General features: G+C 44.5%; 1 protein-coding gene across 1 annotated transcript in view; it reads left to right on the plus strand.

Annotated features, from left to right (window-relative positions):
• Positions 1–7920: 7920 nt before the first annotated feature.
• The window catches only part of VSTM5 (V-set and transmembrane domain containing 5), a 31649-nt gene continuing 19901 nt past the window's right edge, over positions 7921–19668 (plus strand). The window contains exon 1 of the mRNA XM_038568302.1: positions 7921–8183. Within this exon, the coding sequence (XP_038424230.1) occupies positions 8093–8183 (91 nt within the window). The 5' untranslated portion in view covers positions 7921–8092. The remainder of the gene's footprint in view (positions 8184–19668) is intronic.

The raw sequence follows: 19668 nt of genomic DNA on the forward strand, positions 1-19668 counted from the left end.
ACACCAAGGTGACAGCCTCCTCAAGTTTTCAAGTCCAGGGGGTTGGGAAGAAGCTGATGTTTTTTGGTGAGATGAAAAAAATCTAAAAAGGAGAAGCCTATTTAGGAGGAAAAACAGTGATGGAAGTAACCTGATAAGGGATGATCAGGATGGAATTTGTGGGACCCAGTACAAAATAAACAGGTAGGGGACCTCATTAAAAAATTATTAAGAATTTCAAGATGGTGGGCAACCCTGGTGGCTCAGCGGTTTAGTGCCGGCCTTTGGCCTAGGGCGTGATCCTGGAGTCCTAGGATCAAGTCCCACATCGGGCTTCCTGCATGGAGCCTGCTCCTCCTTCTGCCTGTGTCTCTGCCTCTCTCTCTCTCTGTCTCTGAAAGAAAGAAAGAAAGAAAGAAAGAAAGAAAGAAAGAAAGAAAGAAAGAAAGAAAGAAAGAAAGAAAGAAAGAAAGAAAGAAAGAAAGAGAAAGAAAGGAAATTTCAAGATGGTGACAGCAGAACTTTAATCCAAGAGTATGAGGATCTCTGAGCATGGGTCTTATACCCAGGAAATCAGCCCAGGGACATGTTAGTCAAAATCAAGACTTAATTACTCCAAGAAACCACATTTGATGCCCCTGTCACCCAATCTCCCGTCCCATCTGCGCTGGAGTGTGCCATACTCTATGCCTAAAACTCCTTCACACATTATCCTATAGCAAGGCATTGGTCTTGTTAGCTCCTGTGCCTCCATGACACTGGAAGCTGCCAAAAGGCAGAATGATTCCTTTGTTAACCTCTCCTCCTCAACCAGTTCTCACAGAAGACAGAGCATGGCTTGTATAAGTCCCCCAAGATCAGGAGATCCCCCATACCTCAGTCACCTGTCCAACACCTACCTCCTGGGGGTTCACACCCCACAAAGGCTGAGCTCTGCTGCTGTGAGTAGCTCAGCTGGTTTCCCCCTCCCTCCAGCCCTGGAGAAGGGCTTCTCCCAGATTGGCCACTCAGATAACAGGCTATAAATAGACTTTACAGGCTATGACTCTAAGGATATTTCTAAACAGTTATTGTTTGTAAAGTGCTTTATAGTCCCAATCAGAAAATAGCTGTCCCACCCCTGAGGGGTGGCACCTCCCCCACACCAATCATTTGACATTGATCGTGCCTGTTGACAGGCTGCTTACAGTGCTACCCTGGACACCCTCAGGCCAGCCCTCACTTGCCTTCAAAGGGTCTCAGGAGTCTCCTAGGCCACACATACAAACAAGGGTTCACAATCAGGGCACCCGGGTTGCTCAGTGGGTTAAGCATTTGCCTTCAGCTCAGGTCTTGATCCTGGAGTCTTGAGACTGAGTCCTGCTTCCCGCTCCCTGCTCAGCAGGGAACCTGCTTCTCTCTGTCCTTCTCTGGCTCCCCTGCTTGTGCTGTCTCTCTCTGTCAAATAAATAAATGAAATCTTAAAAAAAAACAAGCAAGGGTTCACAATCAATTTACTGGAAAAATATAGTAACACTGATTTACTTGGTCAACTTATCATCCTTCTCAGTACTTATGATCGTGTCTTAGACTAAGAAACTATGAAGAGGTTGAAAATAATGCCATACATCCCGATCTACAAAATTACATTGAATTTTACAAGCTACAACTTTGCACCTATGGTTCTGGAATTATAGGTAAATAGTGGGATGTTTGGCATCCTTCTCTCTGACTTTATACCTAAGGAAGAAAGAAAGTCATATTTATTGTGAGGCAGGTATATGTCAGGTACTGTGCTGAGCACTTCACGTATTATGTCATTTGATAACATAGAGAAGCAGAATAATGGAGTGGTAAGTCTCATAAGCCAAACAGCCTAAGTGCAAGTTGAAGCTCTGGCAGTTACTAACTCTGTGCCTCAACTTCCTCATCTGTGAAATGGGTAGGAAGATACAGTCCTTTCCTCATGGGATTGATTGATTATTTGATTAAATGATTAAGCAAGTTCTTACTTCTGAGACACTTAGGACGGCACTGACTTTTCACTGTTAGTAACCTACCTGTACCCTGAAAACTTTGTGAGATAGTATGATTAATGCTCAATTTACAGATGAAGACTGGCACCTGGATGGTGTGGTGGGTTAAGCATCCCACCGTTGCTTTCAGCACAGGTGGTGAGATGGAGCTCTGCATTGGGCTTCCTGCTCAGCAGGGTGTCTACTTGAGATTCTCTCTTCCCTGCTCTCTCTGCCCCTCACCCCTCTCTAAAATTAATTAATTAATTAATTAATTAATTAAAAATTTTACAGATAAAGTAACTGAAATTCAGAGGTGGGGCAATTTGCTCAAGGTCACAAAATTAATGATGCCCGTAGTTGGTATTTGAACTCGGGAATGCTCCCAGTGTTGAAATTCCTAGGATTATTTAACTCATGAACTCTTATCTTGCATCCCTACTGAAGATGCAGTGAAAAACAATAGACTAAGGTCCTTTATGTTTTAGCTCAGGAGAAGAAGGGAGTCACCTAAACAACTAGACTTAAAAAAACCAAAATAACAAAAAACAAGATTTAAAAAATCCTTTAAAAATGAAGGCATCTGGGTGACTCAGTGGTTGAGCATCTGCCTTCCATTCAGGTTGTGATCCCGTGGGCCTGGGATTGAGTCCCACATCGGGCTCCTTGCAGGGAGTCTGCTTCTCCCTCTGCCTATGTATCTGCCTCTCTCTGTGTGTGTCTCTCATGAATAAATAAATAAAATCTTTTTAAAAAATAAAATAAAATCTGAAAAAATAAAAATGTAAAAAATGTAAAAACAAATGAATAAAAAGAAGATATCAAAAGATTATATCAGATAATGATTAGGCAACGAAGACAATAAAACAGACTGATGTCAACCAGCAAAAACAGAAGATAACCCAAATGTTCATAAGTGGGTGAATGAATATACCAACTGCAGATTAGCCCTTCAGTGGAATAACAAGAAATGGAACACTGACCCATACAACAACATGAAAGAATCTCAAAATGATGCTGGGTAAGAACAAAAACAAAACAAAGCAAAACACTGCATGCTGTATGATTCTCTTTATTTAACATTCTAGAGAATGCAAATGAATCTGCTGCCCTGACAAACACAATCCAATGGTTGCCCGGGGCTGAGGGCAGCGAGGAGGACGGGCAGGCTGCAAAGAGGAAATTTGGGAGTGATGGAAATATCTGTGTCTTGGTCGTGGTGGTTATTTCATGGGTGGATCCATATAATAAAACTCATCAAATCACCCAATGTCATTTCTCCGCATATCAATTAAACCTCAGTGGAGTTGGTTTTAAAATACAGGACAGTGACTGTGAAGATCAGTAGGACAGGGCTACTGGAAGCCTCTCAAAGAGAATGATGTTTGTGCTGAGATGAGAATGATGTTCAGGTTGTAAGAAGCCAGAGGAATCGAGTCCAAGGACAACCAAATATTTGTAATCCCTTGTGAACCAGGGGCAGGGAGAGGCTGACCCCTGATGCAAGGAGGTTCAGTGTCTAAAGAGAATTTAAAAATGAATTAAGACCCACCTGAAAGTTTTTATCATCCCCAGGCACCAGCAATTCTAAACGATATCAGTGATAAGATGCTTTTCTGTGCTGGAGCAGATTGCTCCTACACCAGTGTTGTCTGCGATGGTCCACAAGATCAGAAAATTCTGTGGGGTATATGGTTCCCAGTAATTTTTGTTGAACATGGTGGTAAATTGTGATTTTAAAAATACAACTCATAAGCTTTGATCACGCATGTTTTACTTTAGCAGCATTCCTTCACAGTGCCCTGGCTTTGTGACTTTTTCATTGGCTTTTTTTGGAATTAGACTTGAACAGCCAGCACCCACCTGTACCTGGGATACCCAGCCCATCTGGGCACACCATGGTAATGTGGGACTCTGTGTGCCAACTAGCTCACGAATGCCAGGTAGTTCAGGAAAACCATTTTGTTTGCTTGTCTAACTTTTATGTTTGTTTTGTTACATTTGATTGAAAATCTCCTGTGGATCATATTCTGATTAAGCACATGGCATCTGCTCCAGACCATGTACTCAATGCCTTACACTCAATTTTTTTTTCTTTTTGTAACTTAAATTCGATTAGCCAACACATAGAACATCATTAGTTTCAGATGTAGAGTTCAGTAATTCATCAGTTGCACATAATACCCAGTGCTCATCACATCACATGCCCTCCTTAATGCCCGTCATCCAGTTACCCCATCCCCCCACCTGCCTCCCCTCCAGCAACCCCAGTTTGTTTCCCATAGTTAAGAGGCTCTCATGGTTTGTCTTCCTCTGATTTCTTCCCATTCAGTTTTCTCTCCCTTCCCCTATGATCTTCTATGCTATTTTTTATATTCCTCATATGAGTGAAGCCATGTGATAATTGTCTTTCTGTGATTGACTTATATCACTTAGTGTAATACCTTCCAGTTTCATCTATGTTGATGTAAATGGTATGATTTCATCCTTTCTGATGGCTGAGTAATATTCCATTGTATATATGTACTACATCTTTATCCATTCATCTGTTGATGGACATCTCAGCTCTTCCCATAGATTGGCTATTGTGGACATTGCTGCTATAAATATTGGGGCTAACACCCTATTTTTACCAAAGAAACTGAGACCCAGTGATATTAAATCGTTTCTGTAATGGAACAGCTAAGACCAGAATTCAAGTTAGACTTTTTGCCATCCACAACATTGCCCCCACTGCGTATTTATTGAACACCTTTTATATGCCCAGCACTGTGCAGGAAGAGACAACCCATAGAAGAGCTGTAAAAAATGGTCTCTGCCCTTTAGAAGTATAATCTTTGAGCCCAAGGCTAAAAAGCATGAATACCATGGGGAGATTTATTCAGTTAGTGAGCATCTATTATGCATCCATTATGAGCTGGACATTGTGATAATGGATCGAGGGTTTTCTGTGCAATCATCTCCCTTCTCACCTGTATCTTATTGACCTTCAGAGCAGCATCAGTAGTAGTAATATCGGAATCCCATTTTACAGTTAAGAAAACTGCTGAGGGGCAGCCTGGGTGGCACAGCGGTTTAGCGCCGCCTTCAGCCCAGGGTGGGATCCTAGAGACCGGGGATCTAGTCCCATGTCGGGCTCCCAGCATGGAGCCTGCTTCTCCCTCTTGCCTGTGTCTCTGTCTCTGTCTCTCTCTCTCTCTCTGTGTGTGTGTGTCTCTCATGAATAAATAAATAAAATCTTTTACAAAAAGAAAAAAAGAAAAGAAAAGAGAACTGCTGAAATGTTGAATACCTTGCCTAAGCTCACACGCTAAGAGTGGAACATCTGTTCATAGAGGCTACACTCAAGCTGCATGGTACAGGCAGTGTGGACCAAGCCAGTGGAGCGTAAGAGCTTTAGTATGCTATATGGCACGGTAAAAACCCAGTTCCAAGGAACAAACTTTAACAAAGTTCGTATACTGTAACATTCCATCCCCTCCCAGCTCAGCCACCTGCATGGCACCATAACAAGGTCCATACATAAGAAACAATAAGAGATGAAAGAAGCAAGAAGTTAACAGATCATCTGAATGTAGTGATCAGTTTTCCAGAACCAAACACCAGGGTACATGGGCTCACAAATTCATATGTACTGACAGGAACAATGGAATAGCATATTTAAAATCAGGACTGTTCTCAAAGATGAGAACATAATTTGTTTCTCTTGAAGTAAAAAAGGGTTCCAAAGATTTTGAGAAAATAGCACTGGTGGGTGTTGATTTTTTTTTAACAGAATGGTTGGTTGGTGAGAAAAGTTACCAAATACCTGAGAGCTATAGTATATGCCAAAGATGGCAAAGAAGGAGCCAATGTATCAGATTAGGTATGAATCTTGAATTATATACTTTTAGCAGAAACAAGCACCCTCAATATTGAGTTTAGTAAAAACAAGCACGTTCCAAGTCTTAGTCCCAATCTACTTTTCCAGTCTTCCTCCCTGCTCCTTCCTTTCTGCCTCAACCAGACTGATGTCATCCCTTGTATCTTGCAGGCCCTTAACTGATATTTGTTGAAAGAGAGAGGGGACCTAGGTGGCTCAATGGTTGAGCGTCTGCCTTCGGCTTGGGGCGTGATCCCGGGATCCTGGGATCAAGTCCCACATTGGGCTCCCCGCAGTGAGCCTGCTTCTCCCTCTGCCTGTGTCTCTGCCTCTCTCTCCATGTCTCTCATGAATAAATAAATAAAACATTTAAAAGAGAGAGAGGGAGAGAGGAATAAAGGAACAGAGAAGGGAAATAAAATGGTCAATATAATCAAGACTTAAATGGACTCCTACTATCTCCCTGCTCTACACAATCCTACTCTACAGAAAGGATCTGACAATCTCAGATCTAAGTGTCATCGAGCGTGACCAGAAGAAGCTTCAAACTAATCTAGAGCAGTGGTTTTCCGCCTTGGCTGCACATCAGAATCACTCAGAGTTTTCAAAAAACACTAATGTGCAGGCCCCACCCCTGGAACATCTGATTCAATTGAACCGGAAGGACACCCAAGCCATGATGCTTTATTTCTAATGTGCAGACAGGGTTGCCCGTTTCTGGCACAGTCTGGTCCCATCAGAGGTCCAGAGAGTTGATGTCATGTCTCCGTGGCCAGAGAACTGGTAGGTGACAGAGTCAGGAGATAAACTCGCAGCATTACTGGGTCATTCTAGGCTTTTCACAGCTCTTGATGTCATGAAATCCTTCTCTCTCAAATTTCTCAGACTTCAGTTTTTCTCATTCCTATATTCATTTAACAAATAGCTATTAGGTACCTACCATGTGCCGGGTGCCAGGTATGCAGCAGTGAGCAAAACAGCCAGTTTGGGTCTTGGCCTCAGCAGGAAGAGTCCTCATACCTGGACATCTTTCCCAATTTGGATCATTCAGTCTCCAGGTCTCTACTTAGATTGTGAATTTCTTGGGACTAGGAGCCATGATATTCATCTCTGGAGCTGCAGAGCCTAGCACACTACCCAGTACAAAGGCAGATTTGATGAAAGTTTGACAGAGAAACAAATACAAATGATTTCTAAATCCCCATATGTGGAATAAAGAAAACAGAAAAGTGTCAAGATCACTTTTATTAGTCAAGACATTTTTTTCAATCCTATGTCATAGAAATCTAACTTAAATTTTCCCAGTCAAGAGAGATCATTTACTTGCTCATTAGTGGCAAAGGCAAGTGTTCAGAATCCCAGAGCTCAAACCATGTCATTAGGGCTCAATCTCTCTTGGTGGTTCTCTGTGGCTCAGTTTGTGTCGTCTTGGCTTCATTCTTAATTCAGGGCCTCTCCACGTGACAGGCAAGATGCTCCTCCAGTATTCCCAGGTTTGTATCCTCTGATTTTAGCAATCCAAGCACAGACTTGGAGGGCCCAATGTGCGCATCCCTGAACCAAACACTACTGGTTCAAACATTTCCTCCATGCTCTCTGAGTATCTACTATGTGCCAGTCCTTGTGCAAACAAGGAGGCTGTCAGTGAACACTTGGAGAGAGAGAGGGATGGATGGGTGGGGGGATGGAGGTGGATGGACTGCTGGATGGATGGGTGGATGGATGGAAGGCTGATGGATGGGCGAATGGCAGCTAGAGGCCTGGATGGATGGATGGGTAGATGATGGATGGTGGGTGGATATCACTACTATCCAATGGCTTCACCCAGAGCAGCCTGAGACTCCCTTGTCACCCTTCTCACCAGTTTGTCACTTCACTTTCAAAAAGCCTTCTCCTCGCCCACAGAGCCATCAGATGGTCTCTACTGGTCCTCGGGCAGCAGCCACAGCCGGTACTTCCCCTCCCTCCCGCCATCCAGCAACCAGCCGAATCTGGAATCGATACTAGTAAACTGGGTGTGAACGGAAGCAGACAGCTCATTATTTGCCATTATTTACTCCTGAGTGAGTGCATTCCCGCCGCTTCCCCTTCCCTCGGTCTCTCCTCCTTGCTTCCCGCTTCTTGGGAACCGGCTCCAGCGCAGGCCGGCCGGCTCCTCCGCGGTTGGCCGCGGGGACCTGCGCGGGGAGGAGGGCCAGGCGGGAGGGCGCCGCAGCCTGGGAGCCCGTGCCCGGCCCGAGCGGCCCAGGGATCGCCCATGAGGCCTCCGCCGCGCGGGACTAGGCAGCCCTGCGGCTTGGCCCTGGGGCTCCTCGCCCTCTGCCTGGCGGCGGCGCGGGCTCTGCAAGGTAAGCGCGGGGCGGCGGGGGGCCCGGGGGGCTCGGGGCGGGGCGGGGGGCCCGGGAGGCTCGAGGGGGCTCGGGGAGCTCGGGGCGCGGCGGGGGGCCCGGGGAGCTCGAGGGGGCCCGGGGAGCTCGGGGCGCGGCGGGGGGCCCGGGGGGCTCGGGGTGCGGCGGGGGGCCCGGGGAGCTCGGGGGGGGCCCGGAGGGCTCGGGGCGCGGCGGGGGGGCCCGGGGAGCTCGAGGGGGCCCGGGGAGCTCGGGGAGCTCGGGGCGCGGCGGGACTCGGGGGGCCGCAGGGGGCGGGGGGCTCGGGAGCGGCGGGGCGCACGGAGCGCCGGCGCGGCCCCGGGAGCCAGGGAGCGGCGGCGGGGCGCGGGAGGGGCGGCGGGGGCCGCGGAGCTCTGGGGCGCACGGAGCTGCGGGCGGGTCCCCGCGTCGCGGCCGGCAGCCACAGGCCCTGGCCCACCTCGGGGCCCGGGCGAGGGGCGGGCGCGTTCCCTGGGGCGCCGACGGCGGCGGGGGCACCCGCTGAGCCGAGGCTCTCCGCCCGCGCCCCGGGGCGCTCCGAGGTGCCCGCTGCGGCCCCGCGCGGCCGGGCGTTATCAGAGCCGGAAGCCGGCGGGGAGATAACCTCCTTTGCAGTATTTTCTGTTTCTTTTTCCTGGAATAACGAGGACTGCGGCCGCGGCGTCCCCGACCCCCAAGGGCACGCGGGCCCCGCTCCGACGGTGGGGACCCCTCGACCTCCGCGGGCTTCCCCCGTCACCCAGATGAACCCACGGCCACGTCTCTTGAAGAAAAGGGGTTCTGGGGGTTCGGGTCGGGTACTGGGGCCTGGGCTCCTCAGGCTGGAGGTGTCCTCGCACCGTGCACCGAGTGGCGGGCCCCGGCGGGTTGGCCCCAGAGTATCCCTATTTGGAGGAGTCTGCGCAAACTCCCACGACACGAACCACAGATTGTACCAGTTTAACCTTCTCATCTCATCCAGAACATTATTGTCCTCCCCATTTTGCAGATTAGTCCATTGAGATTTAGAGTAACGGGTGCAGGGCCATTGGAGGTGGGAGCACCTGCAGTAAAAGCCAGCACAATTAAGAGCCTATGCATTCACCATCCCTCAGCCTTTACAGGACTTCTCTCTTCGAATCCCCAAGGCATTTCTGTAAGTGCCACTCTATCACTTTTCACTGTTTCACAAGTGAGGAAACCGAGGCACGCAGAGGTTTTTGCTTGTACAGTCACCAGATACTCAGTCCAGACCCGGGCAATCTCGCACTGGACCCTTTACACTGCTCTGGCTAGAGCCCCGCTTTGGAGACTGCAAACCTCAGAAACCTAGAAAGATTGGGATAGATCATATACACTTCTGGAGGCCTGTTGAGAAAGAAGTAACTGGTTGTTAGTCCTTCGGGTAGGTCGGTGTGTCTGGCGTTGCAGTGAGCTTTTCGGTTGTTTTTCAGCCCTCCGACACGTTTCCACCTGCCATTCTTCTACAACATCTGTGCAGATGTTCCTGACACTCTGGGCCAACCATTTGCTACAGTGCATAATTCATTCATTCCCATTGCTGGCACCCTCGGCCTGTAGGAAGCAGGCCACAGTGGGGGAACCTAGTTCACAGTCGTGCCCTTAGAGAGCAAACGAGGGCACCAGCTTGCAGCAATGAGCCCTGAGAGGCCGCAGATGCTAATGTTCTGGGAGCCCCAGAGGTTCAGAACCTGGCACGGAGAACTGGCCCGCTGAGTCATTCATGGCCCAGTCCCCAGGAGAACAGGGGAACAGAGAGCAGGCTGAGTCTGGGTCTGAGGAGGGAGTGGATAGGCCAGGAGCAACCACCACTAGAATGGAGCTGTGCGGTCAGGGCTCTGCTGGGGGTGGGACGGGTGGGAGGGGGAGGGAGAGTCAGTGTAGGAGGAATCTCACTGAAGCCCCTGGAGAGGCCCAGATCCATTACTCCAAGACAAGGCCCTACTGGTCACCTGGTGCTGCCATCTGTCTGGCTCACATTTACTGAGCACCTATTAAGCATCGAGCTCTTCACTGGCCCTTGACGAAACAGAGACATACAAGCTGAGGTCTCTCTCTGCACAGTCATTTTAGATATATATATGGTGGGTTTGTATACATATAAAAGTACTCAGCAAAAAAAAAAAAATGGTGCAATATGCTCGTTATTCAGAAACCTAGTGTTTACACCACTTTCTTTTCAACTCTACCCACATTGAGAAGCAGAGATCTTGCACATTGCCCTTGGCTGTTATACCTGTGTCATCCTATAAATATTCTGCTTTGTACTTAGCCAGCCCTGTCCTGCTAGACATTTGAGCTTTCAGTGTTCAGCCCCCACTCAGGCGAGAGCAGCCCCCCTTCCACAGGATGGATGACAAGTACAATGGCTATGATATGCACATCATAGGGACAACATGGCATGCCTTGCACACACACTTCCTTTCCACAGGGGTAGTGCTCAAAAAAATTATTGGAGGATTAAATGAAGCTATTGAGAGAGTGGTGAGGGCTTTCAAACAGAAAATCATCCAGATTTCTTAATTTCTGATCTCCAAGAGAGATCTGATATAGTCTATGCTGGTCTGGGATGGGGCTATAGTCAGGAGACCCTCCTTTCTCCATTAATTATCACCAGGACCTAAGGACACCTATATATTTCATTCCCTATAAAACTTTTTCTTTAACATTTATTATTATTTACTTATGCATAATTGGCATACAATGTTATACTACCTTAAAGTGTACACCATATTGATTAGATAATTCTATATATTATTCAGTGCTCATCAAGATAAGTATAGTCACCAAGAACATTGTTAAGAAATGATTGACGGAGGGCAGCTGGGTGGTTCACTTGGTTAAGGGACCTACTCTTGATTTCGGCTCAGGTTATAATCTCAGATCAAGCCCTGTGTGAAGCTCTCTGCTCAGGGTGGAGTCTACTTGAGATTCTCTCTCCCTCTCACTATCCCTCTGTGCCTCCCCTGGCTTATTTGTGCTCTCTTTAAAAAAATAAATAAAATCTTTAAAAAAAAATTTTTTTTTTCAGAGAGAGAGAGAGAGGCAGAGACACAGGCAGAGGGAGAAGCAGGCTCCATGCAGGGAGCCTGATATGGGACTCCATCCTGGGTCTCCGGGATCACGCCCTGGACTGAAGGTGGTGCTAAATTGCTGAGCCATCCGGGCTGCCCTAAAAATTTTTTTTGAATGATTGACTGTGTATCCTATGCTGTACTTTTTCATCTCCATATTGTATTTATTTTGTAACTGAAAGTTTCTATCTCTGCATCCTGTTTACCCATCCTCTGACCCACCTCCCCTCTGGCAACTACCAGTTCTCTGTATATAAGAATCTGTTTCTGCTTGTTTATTTGTTCATTGGTTTTGTTTTTTAGACTCCACATTTAAGTGAAGTAATATGGTATTTGTGTTATCCATGTCTTATTTCACTTAACGTAATTCCCCCTAGGTCTGGCCCATGTTGTCAGAAATGGCAAGGTGTCATTCTTTTTTATGGCCTAGTAATACTCCAGTGTGTGTGTGTGTGTGTGTGTGTGTGTGTGTGTATACACACACCTCATCTTCTTTATCCATCCCTCAGTCAATGAACACTTGGGTTGCTTCTTTGCTATTGTAAATAATGCTGCAGTAAACAAAGGAGTACATGTATCTTTTCAAATTAGTGTCTTTGTTTTCTTTGGATAAATATCCAGCAGTGGAATTACTGGATCGTATGATAGTTCTATTTTTAATTTTGGGGGGAACCTCCATACTATTTTCCACAGTGGCTGCACCAGTTTACATTCCCACCAGCAGTACATGAGGGTTACCTTTTCTCCATTCTCACCAACACTTGTTATTTCTTGTCTTTCTGATAGTAGTTATTCTAACCTGTGCAAAGTGATAGCTCATTGTGGTTTTGATTTGCATTTCCTAATGCTTGCTGATGCTGAGCATCTTACAGATGGCGTCTGTTGGCCATCTGTATGTCTTTGGAAAAATGGCTAGTCAGATATTCTTCCCATTTTTAAATCAGGTTGTTTGGGTTTTTTGGTGTTGAATTGTAGAAGTTCTTTATGTATCTTGGATATTAACCCCTTATCAGATATATCATTTGTAAATATCTTCAATAGGTTACCTTTTTGTTTTGATGGTTTCCTTTGCTGTGCAAATACTTTGTATTTCGGTGTAGTCCTGATTATTTTTGCTTTTGTTCCCCTTGCCTGAGGACACATATCTAGAAAAATGTTGCTAAGGCTAATATCAAAGAGATTACTGCCTGTTTTCTTTTAGGAGTTTTATCAATTCAGGTTTCACAGGTCTTTAATCCATTTCAGTTAATTTTTGTGTGTGATGTAAGCAAGGGGTTCAGTTTTCCCCACATCATTTATTGAAGAGACTGTCTTTTCCCCATTATAAATTCTTGCCTCGTTTGTTGTAAGTTAATTGACTATACAACCATGAGTTTATTTCTGGTCTTTGTGTTCTGTTCTTTTGATCTCTGTGTCTCTGTGCGCCTACCACACAGTTTTTATTATTATAGTTTTGTAGTGTATCTTGAAATCCGGGATTGAGATAACCTTCAGCTTTGTACTTCTTTCTCAGGACTGAGTGGCTGGCTATTTGGGGTCTTTGTGGTTCCATACAAATTTTAGTTCTGTGAAAAATGATATTGGCATTTTGATAGGGATTGCATTGAATCTGTAGTTTGCTTAGGATAACATGGACATTTTAATGCTATTAATTCTTCCAATCCATGACCATAGTATATCTTTCCATTTGTTTGTGTTGTCCTCAATTTCTTTCATCAATGCTATTTTTCATCAATGTTCTTTCATCAGTATAGTTTTCAGAATACAGGTCTTTCACCTCCTTGGTTAAGTTTATTCATATGTACTTTGTTCTTGTTGGTGCTACTGTAAATGGAATTGTTTTCATAATTTCTCTTCCTGCTACTTCATTATAGTGTATAGAAATACAACCGATTTTTGTATGTTAATTTTGTATTCTGCAACTTTACCGGATTCATTTCTTTAGGATTTTCTACATATAGCATCATGTCATCTGCAAATAGGTTTACTTTCTTTTTTTTTTTTTTTTTTAAGATTTATTTATTTATTTCGGGGCGGGGGGCAGAGACACAGGCAGAGGGAGAAATAGGCTTCATGCAGGGAGCCCAACATGGGACTCAATCCTGGGTCTCCAGGATCACACCCTAGGGCTGCAGACGGCGCTAAACCGCTGAGCCACCGGGCCTGCCCCTAGGTTTACTTTCTTACTAGTATGGCTCCTTTTCATTCTTTGTCTCATCTGCTTGCTATAGCTAGGATTTCTAATACTATGTTGAATCAGAGTGGTGAGAGTGGATATCCTTGTCTTGTTCCTGATCTTAAAGGAAACACTTTCCATTTTTCACCACTGAGTATGTTATAAGCTGTGGATTTTATGTATGGCCTTTATTATGTTGAGGTATGTATCCTCTAACCGCACTTTGTTGAGGTTTTCACCATGAACGGAAGTTGTACTTTGTCTAATGCTTTTTCTGCATCTGTTGAGATAATCATATGGTTTTTATTCTTCCTCTTGTTAATGTGATGTATCACCTTGAATGATATGCAGATATTGAACCACCTTAGCATCCTTGGATTAATCCCGCTTGATTGTGGTGAATGACTTTTTTATGGTTTTGTGGAATTCTGTTTGCTGTTTTGTTGAGGATTTTTGCATCTATGTTCATCAGGGATATTGGCCTATAATTTTCTTTCTTTCTTTCTTTCTTTCTTTCTTTCTTTCTTTCTTTCTTTCTTTCTTTCTTTCTCTCTTTCTTTCTTTCTTCTCGTGTGTTTGGTTTTGGTATCAGGGTAATGCTGGCCTCATAGAATGAATTTGGAAGATTTATTTCCTCTTCTATTTTTGGAATAATTTGAGAAGAATAGGTATTAAGTCTTCTTTAAATGTGTCATAGAATTCACCCGAGAAGCCATCTGGTCCTGGACTTTCTGTTGGGGTTTTTTTGATTTTAACAGATTTTATTACTAGTAATTGATCAGTTCAGGTTTTCCATGTCTTCCTTTTTCTTTTCTTTTTTAAAGATTTTGTTTATTTATTCATAAGAGATACAGAGAGAGAGGCAGAGACGTAGGCAGAAGGAGAAGCAGGCTCCTCAAGGGTAGCCCGATGTGGGACTCGATCCTGGAACTCCAGGACCACATCCTGAGCCAAAGGCAGACGCTCAACCACCGAGCCACCCAGGTGTCCCTTTCCATGTCTTCTTGGTTCATTTCTGAAAGAGTGTATGTTTCTGGGAATTTATCCATTTCTTCTAGGTGGTTCAATTTGTTAGCATATACATTTTCATCATATTCTGTTGTAATTCTTTGTATTTCTGTGGTATTGGTTGTTATTTCTCCTCCTTCATTTCTGATTTAATTAATAGAGTCCTCTCCATTTTTTTCTTGATGAGTCCGGATAAAAGTTGATCAATTTTATCTTTTCAAAGCACCAGCTCTTGGCTTTCATTAATTTTTTTTCTGTTTTTTTTTTTTTTCAGTCTCTTTCGTTTATTTCTGCTGTAATCTTTATTATTTTCCTTATTTCCACTGGCTGTGGACTTTTTTCTCCTTTTCCAACCCCTTTATGTGTACAGTTAGATTGTTTATTTGAGATTTTTCTTGTTTATTAAGGTAGACCTATTGCCATAAACTTCCCTCTTAGAACTGCTTTGCTACGTCCCAAAGATTTTGGACTGTTGTATTTTCGTTTTCATTTGTCTCCATGTATTTTTTTTCATTTCCTCTTTGATTTCTTTATTGACTTGGTTAGTAGCATGTTGTTTAGCCTCCATGTGTTTGTGGTTTTTCCAGTCTTTTTCTCGTAATTGATTCCTAGTTTCATATGGTTGTGGTGCAAAAGATGCTTGATATAATTTCAATCCTCTTAAATTTATTGAGACTTGTTTTGTGGCCTACTGTGGGACCTACTCTGGAGGATGTTCCATGTTCACTTGAAAAAATATGCAGTCTGTTGTTTTTGGATGGAATGTTCTGTACATATTTGTTTGTCTGGTCTAATGTGTTGTTCAAAGCCACTATTTCCTTGTTGATTTTCTGTCTGGATAATCTATCCATTGATGTATGTAGTGTGTTAAAGTTCCCTACTATTACTGTATTATGTTAATTTCTTCCTTTATCTCTGTTAATAGTTGCTTTATGTATTTAAGAACTCTGTGTTGGGCAGCCCTGGTGGTGCAGCAGTTTAGCACCGCCTGCAGCCCGGGGTGTGGTTCTGGGGACCCGGGATCAAGTCCTGAGTCGGGCTCCCTGTGTGGAGCCTGCTTCTCCCTCTGCCTGTGTCTCTGCCTCTCTCTCTCTCTCTCTCTCTCTCTCTGTGTGTGTGTGTCTCTATGAATAAATAAATAAATCTTAAAAAAAAAAAAAGAACTCTGTGTTGGGTGCATAGATATTTGCAATTGTTATATCCTCTTGTTGGACTGATTCCTCTGTCATAATGTAGTGTCTTTTTTTCTCTTGCTACAGTCTTCATTTTAAAGCCTCTTATGTCTGATAGAAATACTGCTACCCTGGCTTTTTTTTCTCCTCCCATTTGCATGGTATATGCTTTTGGTTTTGTTTGGTTTGGTTTTGAGAGAGAGAGAGAGAGAGAGAGAGAGCCAGTGGGTGGGTGGTGAAGAGAGAGAGAGGGAGAAAATCCCAAACAGGCTCCATTCTCAGTGCAGAGTCTTGATGCAGGGCTGATCCCACAACGCTGACACCCTGACCTGAGCCAAAATTAAGAGTCAGCTGCTCAACCAGCTGAGCTACCCAGGTGGCCCCTGCATGGTATGTTTTTCAAGCCTTTCACTTCAGTCTGTATGTGTCTTTAGATCTGAAATGAGTTTCTTGTAAGCAGCATAAATGGGTCTTTTTTTTTTTTAATCCATTCAGTAACCTTATGTCCTTTGATTGGAGCCTTTAGTTCATTTACATGTAAAGTAATTACTTTTTTTTTTAAGATTTTATTTATTCATGAGAGACACACGCACAGAGAGAGGCAGAGACACAGGCAGAGGGAGAAGCAGGCTCCAAGCAGGGAGCCGATGTGGGATTTGATCCCGGGACTCCAGAATCACGCCCTGGGCCTCAGCTTAACCGCTGAGCCACCCAGGGATCCCCAATGTAAAGTAATTACTGATGGGTGTGTACTTATTGCCATTTTGTTCATTTTTTTCCTGGTAGTTATGTAGTTCTTCTGTTTCTTTCTTCTCTTGCTCTCTTACTTTGTGGTTTCGATTAGTTGTCTCTAGTGTTATGTTTGGATTCCTTTCTCTTTGCTTTTTGTGCACCTATTACAGGTTTTTGATTTGTGGCTAACATTGAGTTCATCTATAACATCTTATGTGTAAAGAAGTCTATATTAGGTTAACAGTTGCTTAAGTTTGAACACATTCTAAAAGCATGAAATTTTATTCCCCCTCCACATTTTATGTATATGTTGTCATATTTTACATGTTCTTTTTCTTTAACAGTATTTTAAAAAATATTTTATTTATTTATTCATGAAAGACACAGAGAGAGAGGCAGAGACACAGGCAGAGGGAGAAGCAGGCTCCATGCAGGGAGCCCCATGTGGAACTCCATCCCAGGTCTCCAGGATCATGCCCGGGCCTGAAGGCGGCGCTAAGCCGCTGAGCCACCCGGGCTGCCTCTATTTTACATGTTCTTATTTTGCATATCCCTTTTGTAGCTATAACTGATTTTACTATTTTTGTATTTTAATCTCCATATCAACTTTGTAACTGGTCAACCTGCTATTTAACTAGGTGTTGGCTTTTACTCATGACATTTTTTCCCTTTTATAATTCTTTAAATTTCTAGTTATGGCCTTTTCTTTCCACTCAAAGAATTCCCTTTAACATTTCTTGTGAGGCTGGTTTCATGGTGATGAACTCTTTTAACTTTTGTTTGTCTGGGAAATTCTCTCCTTCTATTCTGAATGATTACCTTGCCAGGTAAGGCATTTTTGGTTGTAGGTTTTTCCCTTTTAGCACTTTGAGCATACCAGGCCACTCCTTCTGACTTGCAAAATTTCTGCTGAGAAATCAGTGGATAGCCATGTGGAGTTCCTCTTATATGTAATTGTTTTCTTTTTTCTTGCTGTTTTTAAAATTTAAAGTTCAATGATTTTTTTGTTATTTTATTTTTTTTAAGATTTTTTTTTCTTTATTTGAGAGAGAGAGAGAGTGGAGGGGCAGAGGGAGATGGAGATGAAGAGGGAAAGAATCCCGAGCAGGCTCCACAGAGTGCAGAGCCCTACAGGGGACTTGGCCCCACATCCCTGAGACCCTGACCTGAACTGAAACCAAGAGTTGGATGCCCAACTGACTAAGCCACCCACGAGCCCCTACGTTTTGTTATTTTAATTATGTGTCTTAGTGTGAACCTCCTAGGGTTAATCTTGTTAGGGGTTCTCTTTGCTTCCTAGATCAGGATGTCAGTTTCCTTCCCCAGATAACTGTTAATTCTTCAAATAAGTCTTCTCCCCTTTTCTCTCTCTCTTCTCCTTCTGGGATCTCTATAATGCAAATGTTATTACATATGATGATTTCTCAGAGTTCCCTTAACTTATTCTCATTTTTTATGATTTTTTTCCCTTTTTGCTGCTCAGCTTAAAGGTTACTTTTCATTATCCTGTCTGCTGTGGTACTTTTTAAAAATATTTTTAAAATTTTCTAAGGTCAGAATGCATCAATAGCAAATCAGTAGCTTTTCTATAATCTCTGTTGGCCTGGACTAAAGTGAAGCCTTTCCTGAGAGGACATGTGTTACTTCTGGCAGTCACCAGGAGGCAGCTTATCTGGGGAGTAGGAAAGGCTTCATGGAGGAGGTGAGGCTGAGTCTTGAAGTAAGTGTGTAAGACAAGATGGAGAAGAGAATTCTAGGTATACAGCACGCATTCAAAAAATAGATGCATTATTGCTTTTGGGCCTGGCAGGGTCTGGACGTGCTAAAGAACAGAAGAGGAAGCTGCTGCCTTAGCATCCTCTACCAGGATCTTAGCAGAAACCTCACTCTGAGATCCTGCTGACGCTGTAAGTCCCTGGTCCAGTGCATTCAGGACCCTGGTTTGCCTGCACCTATGTTTTCCCTGGAGGTAGTAATCTATTTAGTTATCCAGAAGAAATGAGGGTAGGAGAGAGGCCAGATTGGCAAGTTCAGAGTTAGAAAATGATTTTCTCCTGAACTGGTTTGCTGGGCTGGAGAGGCACCAGTCAGCCCTGTGGGCAAAGGGGAGATGACACACCAGACCGTGAAGGGAGCACAGGATGTTCATCGTTCATGTGTGGTTCAGGAAACACATTGGCCGGTCCCATGCTAAGATGCACCCTGAGGGACAGCTCAGGCCTGTGCCATCCTGACTGCAGAGGGGCCTGACTGCTCTGAAATTTCCCAAGAAAGCCTCAGAGGGAGAAGGGGAAGAGCCTGGGTGACTGGTCCCAGTCCCAGAGGAAGATAACACATCCAAGTCACCTTCTTCCCTTGCTTGCACAAGACAAGGAGGATGGGCTGGCTCAAGGCCACACATTAGAGCCACCTGGGGGGACTTGTGAGCCCTACAGATATTCAGACCTACTCTAGAGAGTGAAGTGGGTATCTCCAAGGGCAGGACCCAGTACCGCTTTGTTTCTATTTTAAGTTCCTTGGGTGATTCTAACATGTGGCCAGGCGGTGCTCCTCGACAAGGCCGTTTCTAGGTCCCTTCCATTAGTCTTACTCTATGGAAACGGCTTGTCAGGAAGTATGCATGTTTCTTCTACCTTCTGTTCTCAGAACATCCATCATTGTATGGCTGAGTCTCACATCTTTTTTTTTTTTTTTTTTAAGATTTATTTATTTACTTTTTAAAGAAAGAGTATGAGCTGGAGGGGGAGACGGAGTGGGAGAGGAAGAGAGAATCTCCAGCAGACTCCAAACTGAACAAGGAGCCTGATGCGGGGCTCAATCTCACAACCCTGAGATCAGGACCCGAGCTGAAACCAAGAGTCAGACACTTCACTGACAGAGCCACCCAGGCACCCCTCATTTATGTCTTATTTATGGTTTGATCCTGACAAACCTATAGATAATTTCCCACCAGGCTTGGGTCAGGAGATAAGGCTGCTTGGCTTGGGAGTTCGGTTTGCTCAATAATAGTTCCTGAGTACCTACTATGTGAGAGGCACTGTGCCAGGAACTAAGGATACTCAGCAATAGGGGATGCCATGGCCCAGGGGGACGTCAGATCCTAACCTGATGATTTGCTGTTAGGTGCCCTGGGGCAAAGAAAGGGATTTACTTAGCTTGGTTGGAGTTGGAAAGAGGCTTCTTGAAGAGCAAGCCTGGAAGGCCAAATAGGAGGTAGCCAGGTGAGCCAGGAGGGAGAAAGTTCTGAGTAACAGGAAATAATAAACACAGACACAGCACTGCCATCTTTTTTCCCTTTGTGC

Source organism: Canis lupus, chromosome 21 (genome assembly GCF_011100685.1).
Source record: "Canis lupus familiaris isolate Mischka breed German Shepherd chromosome 21, alternate assembly UU_Cfam_GSD_1.0, whole genome shotgun sequence".
Classification (NCBI taxonomy): Eukaryota; Metazoa; Chordata; class Mammalia; order Carnivora; family Canidae; genus Canis; species Canis lupus.